The sequence below is a fragment of the Phycodurus eques genome, chromosome 8, assembly GCF_024500275.1.
Source record: "Phycodurus eques isolate BA_2022a chromosome 8, UOR_Pequ_1.1, whole genome shotgun sequence".
Classification (NCBI taxonomy): Eukaryota; Metazoa; Chordata; class Actinopteri; order Syngnathiformes; family Syngnathidae; genus Phycodurus; species Phycodurus eques.
The window spans coordinates 24,815,014-24,831,317 of NC_084532.1; the positions used below are offsets into that span (position 1 = coordinate 24,815,014).

At 40.7% G+C, this 16,304-nt stretch overlaps 2 protein-coding genes across 2 annotated transcripts; both read right to left on the reverse strand.

Moving 5' to 3' along the window:
• Positions 1–3,042: 3,042 nt before the first annotated feature.
• On the reverse strand, positions 3,043–8,205 carry si:dkeyp-51f12.3 (uncharacterized protein LOC107988041 homolog). The gene is made up of 2 exons (XM_061683906.1): positions 7,691–8,205; positions 3,043–4,833 (listed from the first exon to the last, which is right to left on the reverse strand). The coding sequence occupies exons 1-2, from the start codon at positions 7,948–7,950 to the stop codon at positions 4,662–4,664; spliced, it is 432 nt and encodes a 143-aa protein (XP_061539890.1). The 5' UTR covers positions 7,951–8,205; the 3' UTR covers positions 3,043–4,661.
• Positions 8,206–13,044: 4,839 nt separating this feature from the next.
• On the reverse strand, positions 13,045–16,010 carry si:dkeyp-51f12.2 (uncharacterized protein LOC100151460 homolog). Its single transcript, XM_061683465.1, has 3 exons — positions 15,811–16,010; positions 15,694–15,759; positions 13,045–13,282 (listed from the first exon to the last, which is right to left on the reverse strand). The coding sequence occupies exons 1-3, from the start codon at positions 16,008–16,010 to the stop codon at positions 13,045–13,047; spliced, it is 504 nt and encodes a 167-aa protein (XP_061539449.1).
• Positions 16,011–16,304: the final 294 nt, after the last annotated feature.

The window sequence follows — 16,304 nt, forward strand, 5'->3', positions numbered from 1 at the left end:
GTGCCTCTTTTGTGAGTGAACGCAGGAATTAGGCGCGGCGTCGGCGGGGGATGCATGAAAACGTCTCTTCCATCAAAATAGAAACCATGACAGATACAACTTAATCGCATTAGATTTGACAAAGAGAGCGAGTGGGTGAGTGTGCATGTGTATATGTGAGCAATCATGCGTTTATGTGAGCGAATGATTGTAAGAGTGTAAGTGTGTTTGTGAGAATGTGTGTTTGTGTATGAGTACCTCTCATATTGATTGATGTGTGTAACTTCCTCCAGGTTCTTCTCCCACATCCAGAACCATGGCGCCACCCAGGGCGCACATGGTGGCGTAGACTTGGGGCCTCTCCCTGGTCATGATGAAGAGCCCCACGGCCACCACACACCAGCCGGCCACGATCAGCCCGTACCGGTACGGCTTCCCTTCCGCCATGGCCCCGCAACACTCGGGCTTGAAGGTGAGAGTGCGTGTGAGGATGGACGAGGAGGAGGGCAGTTACGGTTCCACTCTGCTGCCCATTAAAACCCAAAGACGAGGAAGGACGACGGGTTGGCTTGTGGTTGGTCACCTTGGTCTTTAGAATTGCCAACAGATGCCACAAAATTGCAACAAAACACTACTTTCTATTTGACAAACTGACTAAATGAAGCCAACTCCACTCACTTCATCATACTTCCTTGGTACTAACATGGTACCAAAGAAATACTTTTATATAAGACAGGGCCTTGGCCTTAGCACAAAAACAGTGAATAAGGGAGTTTTTCAGCGAATAATGGAGAATAGGTTTCAAGGGATCACCAACCTTTTTGAAACTTGAGAGCTTCCAGGGCGGCCAGTTTGATACACACTTTTGAAATAACAAATTTGCTCAAATTACCGTTAACTATATGTTATTATTGATAATGATATTCCAGACACTGATCATGTTAATGTTCTCTCACAATATTTATCAATAATGATTTAACCTGGTAGGAAATAAATAAATAATAAGTAATTAATTATCGTGCTGGACCACCTCAAGAGTGTCACAGGTCCCCTGCTGGACCCCCTGCAGTTTGCCTACCAAGCGAACGGGTCTGCGGATGATGCAGTCAACATGGGACTGCACTTCATCCTAGAACACCTCGACAGTGCAGGGACCTACGCGAGGATCCTGTTCGTGGACTTCAGGTCAGCGTTCAACACCATCATCCCTGAACTCCTTTCAACCAAGCTTCTCCAGCTCAGCGTCTAACCTGCCATCTGCCAGTGGATTTACAGCTTTCTGACGGGCAGGACACAGCAGGTCAGGCATCAGCACTGGGGCGCCCCAAGGTTGTGTCCTCTCTCCGCTGCTCTTCTCTCTCTACACGAACGACTGCACCTCAGCGAACCCGACTGTCAAGCTCCTGAAGTTTGCAGATGACACCGCTGTCATCGGCCTCATCAAGGACGGTGACGAGTCTGCATATCGACAGGAAGCGGAGCGGCCGGAGCTGCGGTGCGGCCGACACGACCTGGAGCTGAACACGCTCAAGACTGTAGAGATGATCGTGGACTTCAGGAGGCATCCTTCGCCACAGCTGCCCCTCACGTCGTCCGGCTGCCTTGTATCAACCGTCGAGACCTTCAAGTTCCTGGGAATTACAATCTCTCAGGACCTGAAGTGGGCGACCGACATCAACTCCGTCCTCAAAAAGGCCCAGCAGAGGATGTACTTCCTGCGGCTTCTGAGAAAGCACGGCCTGCCACCGGAGCTGCTGAGACAGTTCTACACAGCGGTCATCGAATCGGTCCTGTGTTCTTCCATCACAGTCTGGTTTGGTGCTGCTACAAAAAAAGGACAAACTCCGACTGCAACGGACAATCAAAACTGCTGAAAGGATTGTCGGTCCCCCCCTACCCACCATTGAGGACTTGCACGCTGCCAGAACTAAGACAAGGGCGTGCAAAATCCTCTCGGACCGTCTGCACCCCGGTCACCGGCTCTTACGGCTCCTTCCCTCAGGTAGGCGCTACCGATCAACGGAAACTAGAACTAGTAGACATTCCAACAGCTTCTTCCCTCTTGCGATCAACTTCTTAAACACCTAACCTATAATTCCATTACAACAAGCTGGCAATTTTTTTGACTTGAGTTCGTTGTCACATTTCTGTGGAGCCAATTATGTATTACTCGTGCACTCACTGTAGTTGTCTCGCCATGCTGCACTATTTGCATATAGTGGCCACTCATGCCAGAGTAGCATCTGCTCCATTTGCACACTGATTGAGGAGTATCTGTAACATTTGCACAACCGACATTGTCCCAGATGATCGCACTACTCGTCACTTTAAACCGCATACGCTCCTTGAAGTCTCAGCGCCCTTTGCACAACGGTCATTGCACCGGACTATTGCAATATTAGTCGTTCGAACTGCTCTAAGTGCTAGAGGACTCTGCATCTTTTTGCACAATTGTTTTTTGTCAATGTCTTTTTGTCTCCAAAGTGTTCTGTAAATTGACTGTCTGTTGTACTAGAGCGGCTCCAACTACCGGAGACAAATTCCTTGTGTGTTTTGGACATACTTGGCAAATAAAGATGATTCTGATTCTGATTATCAATATGCACAACACTTTCATTCAAGTCAAAAGGGATGAGAGAACAATGGGCACAACAACTGCTGTATCAACAACAGTAATAGTCCCATTTCTATACATCTCTGCAACTGTTTCCGTTTTCTAATGATCCCTTCTACAACATTCTTAGAAAATCACAATGTCCCATCACTGGTGAGCTAATTTTTGAAAAAGTCCGTGGGCTACTCATATGGGCTTTGGGGGTATTTTTTTTATAGTTTTTTAGAGTATTAGAGCTTTGGGAGTATTTTTTAGAGTATTCAGTGAAGCTAACGCATGTTTTTGGAGTGTGGGAGGAGTCAGAGAAAAATGAGTGTGACAAGACAAAATTTGAACCTGGGAACTCTGGAATGTGATGCAGATGTGATAACCACTAGGCTAGCGTGCTGTCCTCTTTAACAACAATGTCACATAAATAAATAACATCAGTACCCGCTTGAATGTGCACAAGGTTTATAGAACAAACAATTGCATATGTCACAATTGTCATCAAAATAACCAAGAAAACAGCAAATTGAGCTGTAGCAAATGAAGCAATCCTCAGATAACATACAAATATCCCCTTAGTGGTTGTCAATTGCATAGAGAATGGATGCTTTGGGGCGACATCGTCCCCCCCCGGTGCCCAAAAAACATGATGAAAACCACGGCCGGAATGCAGGTTGACACGTCGTAGCGTAGCATTTGCAGTTCCCAAATAGCATGCAAAGATGCCCCCTAGTGGCTGGCAGTAGCATGGCGAATAACAGTCAAGTGATCTGATTGGATGCTTTGAGGTGACGTTGTTGCGGGAAAAAAACACACGGTTAGAATGGGGGTTAATGCGTCACGCATGTCATAGAAATCAAAAATTCTGATCTTACACAAAAATACCGCACGCCCTCAAAAAGTAACCTCTGCTCTAACAGACGCTTGACCTCAAACAAATTCCTACTTTTGTCCACTTACGACTTTAGACCTTATACAAAAATACATGCTTCCTAAAGTAGTAGCCCGTGCTCTGATAGACGCCATGCCTCAAATAATCACCACGTGCATCGTTTGCTTGAACAAATAAGGGCCTAACCTAAAATAAACACCTGTTGTACCCTTCAGGACTTCAGCTCTTACAGAACAACACTGTGTTTCCTCAAATAAGATCCTCTGCTCATCTCAAATAAACACAGCCTTTTTTCCCCTTATTCAGATTTTACGAAAGTACCGTAATTCTTCAAACAGTAGCCCCTCCTCTAATAAATAAACCTGAAATAAACACCTCCTATCTTCCTTGTTGCTGACGTCATCTAACACTGGGTTACAAATAAAGTTTTTTTTTTTTTTTTTGTAAGTTGTCAATGTTTTTTTTAATTGATTTTGAACAATTTTGCATGGGTGGTTCCAAAAATGGCATCCGTTTCTCTTGTTCAGGTCAGGTTTTTATGCCAAGTAGTTTACGGTTTATTAATCAAATGTTACAAACTTTGCTTCCTGTAAATTGAACAGTAGACATTGATAAAAGTAAGCACCTGTAAATTGTCATCTAAATTGTCATCTTTGTTCAAAATTCAATTCAAATACCTGTAAATGTAAACAAAATCATGTGGCCATACGTCCAAAACATTGACCTGATTGCGCAAAACAAATGTGATATTTGGATTCAGCATATCAATATTGTCCTAAATCAGCTAAAAAAAATCTTACATAATAAATTTGTTGTTGACCAGTGTAATGATCTGATTGCAGCAAAATCCCACTTTTGCTGGCATTTGCCTGAAAGGCAGATGTGAAAAATTTGTGGATTTTTTTTTTTTTTTTTTTTTAACGACTCTGATGCTCTGACTTTGGGGGGGTCTCCGTGTGAAAAGGCTCCAGAGAAAGGCACTTTGCATTGGAGTTGGCGCTCAGGTGCTGTGTAGCCACAATAGTTGCTTACGTAAATTAAAGCGAGCCAATCATGTTGACGCCATCCCTTTAAGAAAGTCTTTGGTCCCATTTAAAGGCACCGGAATGATAAGTGAACTTAGCTTGCTAGCGACCGTTCACAACATGCACATGGCATCAAAGTCAATACGTCCGATAGGGGACGACGTTAGTGCTGCTCGCCGTGCTCTTGGATCTTCATCACCGTGTCGTAGGACGGGGGAGGTTCCATGGTCCAAGGGGGAGGGGTGGACGGGAGGACCGGTTCGAGGGCCGGTTCGGGGTCCGGCGCGCCGCCGACAGAGTCCGTTGACATCTCTCGACGAATTCGGTCCAGCCTCCTGAAAAGGAAGACGTGACAGACTGTGGACGAGGTGTCAATTTAACGTCGATTCAAATAGTCGCTCACTTTAAGGCATGAACCCAATGGTATAAAAAAAATAAAAATAAATAAATAAAAGGTTTTAAACCATTTCATTTTGAACCGATAACGCTCTGAATGGTTAAACAATGTAGTTGTGTGAATGGTGCCTCCTAAAGCAGTTCAGAGATATAACAGAGAGCAGAGCACGTTTTGTTTAAAGTGTTGGGCCACGGCGCACGTCAATGGAGACTGTCAAGCTTCATATGTGACGTTGTCCATTAATCAAGCCATAAAACTGCTGCCCTCTTATTCACACTGTCGTCTTCGAAAAGCCCTGAAGCACGTCACTTCTATGCGACAAACTACACGCTAACACGTGCTGCACGATGACAACTACAACATGAGGTACACTTGAGCATCAGATCTGATACAATCAGGGCTTGACGTTAACTTTTATTTTTTCCACCAGCCACTGTGGCTAGTGGTTTCCCAGAGTTACTAGCCACTCAGCATTTTCACAAGCCACAATTTTGTTGTTGGATAATAGGGGTTATGTGCTGACAGAGATGTATCCTGATTAAAATACATGTGTCAACAAGGGGATGGGGGAGGTCTGACAGAAAGAGGGGCAGATATTAAATTATATTCATTATAATTGAATTATATTATCACAATACAACCTGCCAAAGTGGTTAGTGGGAGTGCTGGTGTTACCCACCACTGCTGAAATTCCATCTGGCGGGTTGGCGGGTGTTAATGTCAAACCCTGAATACAATAATACCGTAATATTTTCCTCAGGTACAGTTGCCTCAATCAGCGCCTCAATTAATATCCAAGTGTGTCGCCTCCTTGAACAAATCAATGCCTGACCTCAAATCAACGCCTCCTATTTTTCTCCTCAAGAATTCAGATCCCTATACAGGGATACTGGCAAAACGGGATAAATAATGGATGAGGACTGTTTAGTGTTTGTTTACAGGCGCTTTGGCAAAGGTATTTGTGCTGGAGAGCGCCCTCAAAGTTATTATTAGATGACTGATGCTAAAGCGTCAATGTCTTTGCAACACACACACACACACACACACACACACACTTTGCATGCAGGGACGCCGGGTCAACGTAATCAATCAGTATTATTATCGCTGCAATGGCAGAATTTACACTGAACGGTTAGTAGCTATTTCATACTATAGTATTATTCTTTTAAATTGATCATTATATCCCTTCCAAATGGTAAATAAAACACTACAGCTGTTGTTTTGACACGGCATGTCCCAACATACAGTAATTTAGTTCATCATTTGTGATTTTATTGTGTTTGTACACTATACAGTGCAGTTGTAGTTATTTCTTTTTTCTCAAAAAGTTAGAACAAAAGAATTGTGAGTTTTGTTTGGGAGGGAATGGATTAATGGCAATTCAAGTAATTTCAATGCGGAAAATTGATATGATGTCGGGCTAAATTAAATTAGTCACAAGCTTGGTCATGGAACGAATTAAAATCGTAAATCAAGGTACCAATGTATCACACCCGTATGAAAATCTAATACATTCAATGTCAATACAATAACACCCCACGATGACAACATGAAAAAGTATTTTTGAAATATTTGAAAGTTTGTTAGTAATAAAAAAATAAAATTGTATAGAAAGTGAAACGCTAATCTGGAAAGTATTCACAGCACTTCACGTTTTTTTTGTTTTGTTTGTTTTTTTAAATATATACAAGTAAATTGAGTTGCAAGCTTGGTCACGGAATGAAATAGAATGTTTGTACTTGTCACAGTAGTTATAATACAACATATGTTTTTAGTATTTCTGTAAAGAAGAGATGCTACTTTTACTTTGTTACATTGAGCTGCATTACACTCGCTACTTCTTTTTTTTTTTGTATATATCTATTATTATTATCAATCTACACCAAGTAAAACCTAAAAATATACTTGGGGCTCCAAGTACCATCATCATGACATAAAAATTCAAATTAAAATACAGGCCTTTGTATTCATGAAAAACGAGAGGTTTAATTGCTAAGAGTAATAAGCGCAATAGAGTATATTGTTACATAAGTCACTGTAACATTCTTTACTGTTTGAACATGAACACTGCTTAAATATAGGAGAAAAAAAAAACTCTACTTAAATAATGAATCCATTCAAATGTATTGCACATAAAAGCCAAATAAGAACTGTACCTAAAGAAATGTTTGTTTAAATTTTTTTTTGAAAGATTGAATGAAAGTCTACTTTACTTAAAAGTTAAATACAACTGAAGATGTACTTAAAAATGTACCGTGCTTAAAAAAAAAATTCAAAACAATGCGCAGTTAGTTTGAACACTTAATTGAGTGGTTCTCGCATAGCCCATGTACCACTTGTGGGACTCGTACCACACTTTGACAATCACTGATGTTGGTTATTTTATCCAGATTTCATTCCTTATTTTTGTAGTGAAAGTGATATTGTTGAGCAATATCAGAAGTTGCACGTTCCTATATGCGCTCATGCTTTTTTCCCATGTTTTTTTTTGAAGTAGTCACCAGTTACTTCGTACTTTTTTTTCACTCCGTACTTTAGTCATATAATTATTTGGAGGAAAAAACATTATTATTATTGTTTTTATTTTATTTACATATTTATAATATATATATGATATATATTATTGTAAAGTAACTTTAAGTAGTCTTACTTGAGTATTTATTTTTTATTGTTGGGCTTCTGCAGAGCCACCATCAGAGAACGCTATTTTTTTATTTTTTTTTTGCACCCGGTAAAAAAAAATTACAAAAACAAAATTACATTTAAAAAAAAAAATGTAAAGGTGTTTTGTGTACCTTTGTATGGCCAGCGACTGCTGCGGGCTGAAGCGCGTCCCCGTGCGCGGGTGCAGCAGGAAATGTCCCGGCACCGCCGCCTGCAGGTTTTTCATGGCCATGCACAGCCCGCTCACCAGCAGGCCCACGCCCCCGATGCCCAGGAAGAACCCCAGGACGGGAGCCGCAATGCTGGGCAGAGGCGCGCACAGGGCCACCAAGCCGCCGGCCACCATCAGCAGCACGCCCAGGAGCAGCAGCGCACCCTGGGGCAGCGGCATCGCCGCAGTCCCGCTCCTCCTCGCTCGCCTTCCTCCGGGAGTCTTCCTCAGCCAGTCTGTTGCGGAGACGTGCGCGCTTCTTCAAGCATCTCTTCGAGGTAAAAACACTCCCATGCCGCCGCCTCTTCCTCCGCCTCCTGCTTAGGGGGAGAAGCCCCGGCGCGTCGCCGCCTGGGGAGTGAACATATCCGGGTTTGCGTCGAAGGCTTGACGGCGGGGGAGAGACGGGGGAACTCTGGTCTGCCTTGTGGCTGGAGCAGAGAGGAAGTGTTCGTTTTTTCTTTTTCTTTTCTTTTCTTTTTTTTTTTTTTTTTTTTTTTTTACACGAGGAGGGGTTTTCTGTGACGAGACCCGGGTGGGCTGGACATTGTCACCATGTTTGCAGCACCTTTTTTTTTTTTTTTTTTTTTTTTTTTTGTCTGACATTGTAAGTAGTAATGTTATCAATTCCAAACTCAATGAAAATAACTTTGAGATCTGAACTTTTTTGGGCTCTTAAGTTTGACAAAATAAAGTTATAAAAAGGTGTTGTGTTATCAAAGTTCTCTTCATTTTGGCCAAGATTCATATGCATTGTGTAAAGTTTGCAAGTCAACAACCAAATCTTATGGTTAAGACAGGTGTCAAAACTACAGCCTGGGGACCATCTGTGACCCATTATCCATTTTTTAACGGCCCACAGTATGTACTAAAAATAGCATTTAACACGGGCTGCGATAATATTTTTTATTTTTAAAAAAAAGGCAGCATGAAAAGTGTGCGTGTCAAAAAAGTCCCCATGGGTGCGACAATCCTGACCACTACTCCTACTTGTACTAATAAGTATGTTTTATATTAAGCTATTCTGGATATGTAAACATGCAATGAAACTATTTGCAACTAAGAGAGTAATACAATTTCTCTGCATAACAGTGAACAAAGATAATTCCGTTTCAGAAGCAAGAATGGTTTCCTCCACTCTCTGCTTCGTGTCAAAGTCTGATTTGTGAACACAAATATTCCTCAAGTAATTGCTTTAAAAACAATTGTCTGCTTATCAAAGATTGCTCTGGTTTCGTCTCTGAATGTGGGACAGATGAAAAACACGACAACTAGATGCCTTATCACGTTTAACAGAAAGCTGTGTTGAACAGTGGATAAAAAGTCTACACACCCCTGTTGAAATGCCAGGTTTTGTTATATAAAATAAAATACGAGACCAAGATAAATAATTTCAAAACTTACCATTGACTTGACCTATAAACTACAACTCAAATTGGGGGTGGGTGATTAATTTTAGGGTGTGCTAACTTATTTTATTTTCACACTTATATTTACTTACGGGACAGAATGAGATACAGGGACGTCTGTTCTGTCGACGTCTCAGCTCATCTCAGCTTCTCGCAGAACATAAAGAACATATGATTGTATTGAATGTTTACATTTTGTCGCTGCACCATTTGTTTTCAAATATTAGCAGGTTAAAGGGTTATATATTCATTTACCATTATGTTTTAGCGTTAGCGTGAAGCTAGCAGTCCAAAGGCATTAACTAACAGATTAAAGGCGATGTGGTAGTTTTAAATGCACGTGTCAGTCTCCTACTTTCATGATTAGTTTGACTGTCAACTTCAACTGAGAGTGGCATTAAACAGCTTGAAGCCTCTTTTTCTTTTGAAGAAGAAGAATTGTTCACTGTTGGCGAAAGTGCTGCGTACTGCCGTTTTGTCTGCATTACTTCACGTTTGTTTCCGCAAGCGAAAGCAAAAAATTGGCCGAACGACGACTTTTATCTCGAAAAAACCCGAAAGTCGGGTCACTCGTATCTTCAGGCACCCGCACCGCTGTATTTGATTTAAAAATAGATAATGTATGTGTAACTCTTTCCTAAAAAAACAAAACAAAAAAAAGTCAAACTACAACTGTTGCACTTGTAATACAACAACAAAAAATTCTGTATGTGTTTACACAAAAGAGAGGCACTTTTTCACATTGAACATTTTGCTTCCTTACTGTGCCCAATGTGAACCAAACTGTCACTTTAAAACCAAAGTAAATACAAAACTGTGATTTTCGGTGTATTATTACCCAGGTAGTTTCTATGATTCTCATCATACTTTCCCTCCTGTTGTCGTGATGTTCATGTGATAGTGGACAATTCCTACATGATGTTTGCGTGATGTAATCAGATCCGCCATTTTGAGCCGTTACATTTATGCAGATGTTTCCAGAGTTGAACATGCAGAGGAGCGACAGCTACGTTCATCCCGCCTTTGTTTGGATTGCCTGAGCGAGTCTTCATGTGTCTTGTATAGTTCGCATAATTCACCTTTAAGTAAATAGCTTCAGTCAACCTGCAAGTGTTCAACATGACACAATGTTCCCTCCTGTTCCCCACGCGGTTTATTATATTTCACCCTTATACCGTAAACATAACAGGAGAGCTTGTGAAATTTCATTAATCCGATATTCATATCAACAAGACGGTGTTGTGTGGCCACTACTATAGATGAAACGGTGTGAAAATTTCATACCGTGATTATAGCGGCCAAAAGTGATCAAAGTTGTGAGAAATTGAAAAAATTTGAAAAAAAAAGAATAAAAATGTTACAATAAAAACACAAAACTATAGAAAAAATACGCTATTAGAAAAAACATATAGAAAAATGATACTATAAATCATAAAAAAATGTAAAAAGTTAAAAAAAAAAAATTACATACAAAATTCACAAATAGAACAAAATGGGAAAAGCGGTAGAACAAATTCTAAACTCTTACAGCTAAAATATAAAGAAATATCTCTAAAAATAAAATATTAGAGAAAAATCAAATACTGTCAAAAATGCAAAAATATTAGAAACATACTACAAAATTGCAACAAATATAATAAATATAAAAACATTGTTAGTATAAATATAAAACATCATTTGTAAAAAGAAAATATTACAAAACAATCCCAAAACTATAGATAATAATACATACTGAAAGACAAATAATGCAATAATATTCAATGAAAAGTACAAAAATGGAAGAAAAAACAAAAATATTTGACACAAAATACACGTATATCAGGAAAAAAATGAAAATCATGAGAAGAAAAAACAAAAATATTCCAATTAAAATATAAACAAATATCATACAAGATATTGGAATAATATTAGATGAAAAATAACGACCATCATTTTTTTTTTCCTTTTGGGGTGACGTCCTGTTAGGGGTTGCCACAGCGTGTCATCCTTTTCCAGGTAAGCCTATCTCATTCATGCACATCTATTCGGTCTTACTTCGGCTAATCCTCATTCCTCTGCTTTCCAGTGCATGCCTCCACCCTTCTAATTGTTCCTCCTCCAAATGCGTCTGTCACACCTACAGCACACCTCACCGCTGTTCTGCTGCCCTCGTACACGTCCTGCATTATTCTAACATACCTCTCTGCCACTCCAGACTTCCGTATTCAGTACCACAGTTCCTCTCGGCGTACTCTGTCATAGGCTTTCTCCAGATCTACAAAGACACAATGTAGCTCCTTCTGACCTTCTCTGTACTTTTCCATCAACATCCTCAAGGCAAATAATGCATCTGTGGTACTCTTTCTAGGCATGAAACCATACTGTTGCTCGCAAATACTCACTTCTGTCCTGAGTCTCGCCTCCACTACTCTTTCCCATAACTTCATTGTGTGGCTCATCAACTTTATTCCTCTACAGTTCCCACAGCTCTCCACGTCACCCTTGTTCTTAAAAATGAGCACCAGCATTCCTTTCCTCCATTCCTCAGGCATCTTCTCACCCGCTAGAACAAGCTGGTCAAAAACTCCACAGCCACCACTCCCAGATGCTTCCATACATCCACAGGAATGTCATCAGGACCAACTGCCTTTTCATTTTTCACCCACTTCTTTGGATGTAAAACATGCATATATTACAAATATAGCAAAATAATGTAAAAATACAAAAATATTGTGAGAAAAAACTATATAAAATCATGTAAAAAAAATTTAACTTAAAAAAAATTGAACATTTTACAACAAAGATATTGCTAAATAATAAACCTTTTCTCTCATTGAAGCAATGGAAGGAAGAATCCTCGATTACACCACTTGGGAGCAACCAACAGAGGGTGGAATCCAGTCAGGCCCAACTAGTTTAGTGCTTACATTTTAAAATGTAATTTAATATCTTTTTCGATATTTTTTTCTTGAAAAAACAAAAACAAGTGTACTATTTTTTTTAACTGCTTGTCTAAAAATAAGGCAACCAACAGTTGGACAGTCCAGTAGTACCAGTAATCATTATTTTATTCAATTGACATGAAGACATTCACACACACATACACACACGCACATGTTCAAAATAAGTTGCATGACTCTTTCTTTTGTTGTTTTGCATTATGAACCCTTAAAAACATGCATATGCAGGGCTACTACATATGTCCAAATAAACTTAATGTATCACTCTGATACACTCTGTGCCTCATCTGTATTTGTATTGATTGATTTTTTTGGTTCTAAAGAACCCTCATTAAAACACTTAAAATAATTTAGAATCAACAACCTCATTGTCAGACATTACATCTCAAAATATGATAATGTCAAACGAAAACATTACAATCACAATAAAATAAAACAAAAATACATATGACAAAGAAAGATAAATATTAAATAACAAAAAGTAAAATCCCAACTTAAAAAAAGCCCGATATTTGCGATGTTTAATCGAAAATCTCTCATTAATTTGTTATTAATTTACAAGTAAAATAATCTATCAATAGAAATACATGAATAAAAGATGGAAACTAGCACTAACACAAATGTTTTGAAATGATTTATCTTTGTCTCGTGTTTAATATCACAATAACAAGGCATTTAAACAGGGGTGTGTAGACTTTTTTTTATATTTCAATCTCATGTCTCCAAAAATATGCATGTTATGTTCATTCCAGACTTGCATTTTGCGTAGGTGTGAGTGGGAGTGGTTGTTTGTTTCCCTGTGACTGACTGGCAGCTGGTCCAGACTGTACCCCGCTTCTCACGCCAAAGTCAGCTTGGATAGACTCCAGATCCTCTGATGAAGATAAGCGCTCTAGAAAACGGAGGGGTGGATGGATGTCTTTTTTTTAAACCTCAAAGCTGATCTCTCTGGAGCGTCCGAACAGCGGCTCGGCGGCCAGGTGCGTGTCGGAGTAGGCGCGGCGCAGGTGCGTGGAGCTGCACGTGGTTTTGATGGCCACCTCGTACGGAGGCGGTGGTCCCAGCCAGGGGGGAGGATGAGGCGGCGGACTGAAACCGCCGGGGTCCATGGGGGGATAGTCGAACTCCTCGCTGCGAGCGCCATGCCTTTGGCACTCCAGAGTCCTGTACAGGAACAGAACAGACCGCAGATGAAGAAGATTGGATGCACCGTTATCTCCTTTAAAGGGGAAGTGTGAAGCAGTGTTTAGAAGCACGTAATTGGAATTTAATTACAAAATATATGTAAGTGCAATCAATTACATTTACACAGTGATCCGCCTCGCAGTTCTGAGGTCCAGGGTTCAAATTCAGACTTCCTGTGGCTGTATGGGTTTTCTCCGGGTACCCCGGTTTCCTCGCACATTCCCAAAACACGCGTGGTAGGTTAATTGAAGACTCTATATTGACCGCCGGTGTGAATGTGTATCACACAACTTCATCAGAAGGCCTCAGACCAGAAGAAGAAAGTCACGATTGAACTGCATCAAAAATCACAGAATAGGAAGAGTATATGCCTATTGTTATATTATCGGTAGGTGTATGTTGCTACAGTGTTTATGTGTGAATATTCATTATTCGAAAGTGTATAAGTATCGCTACTTCAGCGCTAACAAGACAAAACAAAATATGTGCTGGATTAAAATATACGTGTGTCATTCCTTTTGCACGATGCACTTGATAACGATTGAAAGGATTAGTGTGTGCTAATGGCTAATAATGGCTCAGAACTAATATGCTCTCTAAGGTTCAAACAATACAATATAAAGACGCTAAATATGAAATAATCATCGAAACTTATTTTTAATATATCATGTCGGTGCTGTTTTTTTTCTGGGATTTACAAACTACTTTCTTCAGGATTTTGATTGGCTACAATAGCCTTTCTGTTAGGCGTTACAACGCCACCTGTCGCTTAGGCATACACCCGACTTTACACTTTAAAAATGTCACTGGTCTGAAAGGATATTTTTTACAACTAGGGAATTTGACACAGAAAAAAAAGCATTATTTTAAAATCGGACTTATGATAGAAAATTGACTTATGAATTTATTTTATCACTGGTTCACTGCCCACGCATCAAGTTTGAAAATAAACAACCTAGTAAATAGTTAGTTCACTGCCTATTTCAGAACGTGTGTGTGTGTGTGTGTGTGTGTGTGTGTGTGAGCGAGCGAGCAGTTGTGAATTTTGACGAATTGTGGCATAATTGTGGGACTTATTTACATAATAGTGCCCCCAGACTGAATTTTTCTATCGCACTACACAGATCCACTACACTAATTGACTTGGTGATGAAGTGCTGCCTCCACAAGTGGAAAAAAACAACAACAATTCAGTTCATGGCCGTTTGTTAGTGAGCAGGGTGAGTTAAAAACAACACAACGTATTTCTGCTAAGATTTGCGTGTATATTTCGGGACAGATTATTGTCATTGTGAGAGAGAGCATTTTTTTTTCTCGGATTTATTTTCGGTGTTCGGTATTATCTGTCGGTCTTCCAATGGACGGAAGGAACTATGACGTAAACCAGAGGTTACCAGGGGTCACAAAGTAGTTATGGTTTCTTTCAGAGGGCCGTTATGACTGTTAAAATCATTGGAATGTATAGTCACCTCATCATATGACTGCTCATACGCAATTGCCCTGCAATTCATTGTTACTTGCGATACCTGTATATATATATATATATATATATATTTTTTTTTTTTAAATAACAAATTAAATGTATTATCAGAGATCATGGAAAACAGCGTCAACCAAATATTTAAGAAGTATACAACAATTGTTCAATATAAGTTATGAAGGGATGGCAATGTCTGCAACAAGTGAAGAAATTGCCATTTTGGTACAGATTTTCTGCCAAAATGAAAAGACCAAATCCATTTAGCATTCAACCTGAAGAGGACACCAATTAATCTGTTCACACGTCGGGCTAATAGTAGACTCTGGCCTTATCACAATCCCCTAACTCCGCCCCCCGGTCGTCATGGTAATGAAAGTCATACTCTGCGTTGGCCTCACAGTAAAGGGTGTGGGGTGAGCCGTGGTAGCTAGGTAAGTAGGTATGTTGGTAGGTGGGTTTGGTAGTTAGCGGAAATCCCTGAGTAATCGCCACCCCCCTTTAAAAAAGTTTAAAATTGCCTATAGATGCCTCAAGATAGCAGAAAAGCAACCCTTTTCAATTAGACATGGCTATGGCCTGACTAAAGGAAGCATCTCCCCTCACTTCAACATAGTTCCTTGGCGCCCAGATGCCACAAGATGGTGCCAAAGCAATACTTTTGCATTAGACAGGGTTCTGGCCTGAGCACAAAGATAGCGAAGAGGTGAATTGTTTTCAGCGAATAACAGATGACAAGTCCTCCCCAGAAGTCAGACAACAGATGAATTTGTGGCACTGTAAATTATCTGTGTTAAATAAACATTTTCAGACAAATGGCAATGTGGCCTAGACGAAAGCCACTTCCTTCCTTCTTTTGTGCTTTTGTGTGCAAGGATTGATATAAATAAAATTCAAAACTGTCAAAACTCACCCTGGCTGGTATACTGACTGGGACTCCGGGAAGCGATTTCCGTCGTGCGCAAAGAGGGCATGGCTGCTGTAGCCGGCAAACTCGTTGTAAGGGTAGTGAGGGCAGTCAGGGTCGAACTGCTGCTGGTTGTAGTTGGAGGGGCTCTTGCTGTTCATGGCCCAGAAGAGCCCCAGGATGAGCATGACCACCCCTAGCACCACGCAGCACAGGGAGAACGGCTGCAGGCGACTCTGCGACGAGGCCAAGAAGGCGGTGGAGCCGCCGGTCACGATGAGGAAGGCGCCGATGAAGATGGCTCCGTGGTGCAGGGACGGCATCCTCCCGACTGCGAGGTCAGCGCCGAGGCCGGACGGATGGTGTCACTCGTGTCCGGACGGGATGGAGCTCCCCATGTGCTCGGAAGGTGATCAGACATCCAAGTAATCCTTCAAGAAATCCCGAAAAACTCACTTTTTCATCCCCGTGAGCGGAACGTGTAGAAAGAAGTGAAACGCCAGCTTTGGGAAAGGTGCTAGTAGTGACCTTTCTGACGTTAACGGCAGGACTTGTTTGCAGAGTGGGCTGATGTGGACAAGCTGTGTGTTTGTCATCACAGCAGATGGACGAGAAGA

What these genes read in the sequence shown, in the direction of transcription:
- si:dkeyp-51f12.2 (XM_061683465.1), bottom strand. Translation starts at nt 16,010, where the DNA reads ATGCCGTCCCTGCACCACGGAGCCATCTTCATCGGCGCCTTCCTCATC. An exon ending in TCCAACTACAACCAGCAGCA is followed by an intron (nt 15,760 to 15,810) that starts GTTCGACCCTGA and finishes TGCCGGCTACAG; the next exon opens with CAGCCATGCCCTCTTTGCGC. An exon ending in CAGTCAGTATACCAGCCAGG is followed by an intron (nt 13,283 to 15,693) that starts GTGAGTTTTGAC and finishes GTTCCTGTACAG; the next exon opens with GACTCTGGAGTGCCAAAGGC.
- si:dkeyp-51f12.3 (XM_061683906.1), bottom strand. Translation starts at nt 7,950, where the DNA reads ATGCCGCTGCCCCAGGGTGCGCTGCTGCTCCTGGGCGTGCTGCTGATG. An exon ending in CAGTCGCTGGCCATACAAAG is followed by an intron (nt 4,834 to 7,690) that starts GTACACAAAACA and finishes CTTCCTTTTCAG; the next exon opens with GAGGCTGGACCGAATTCGTC.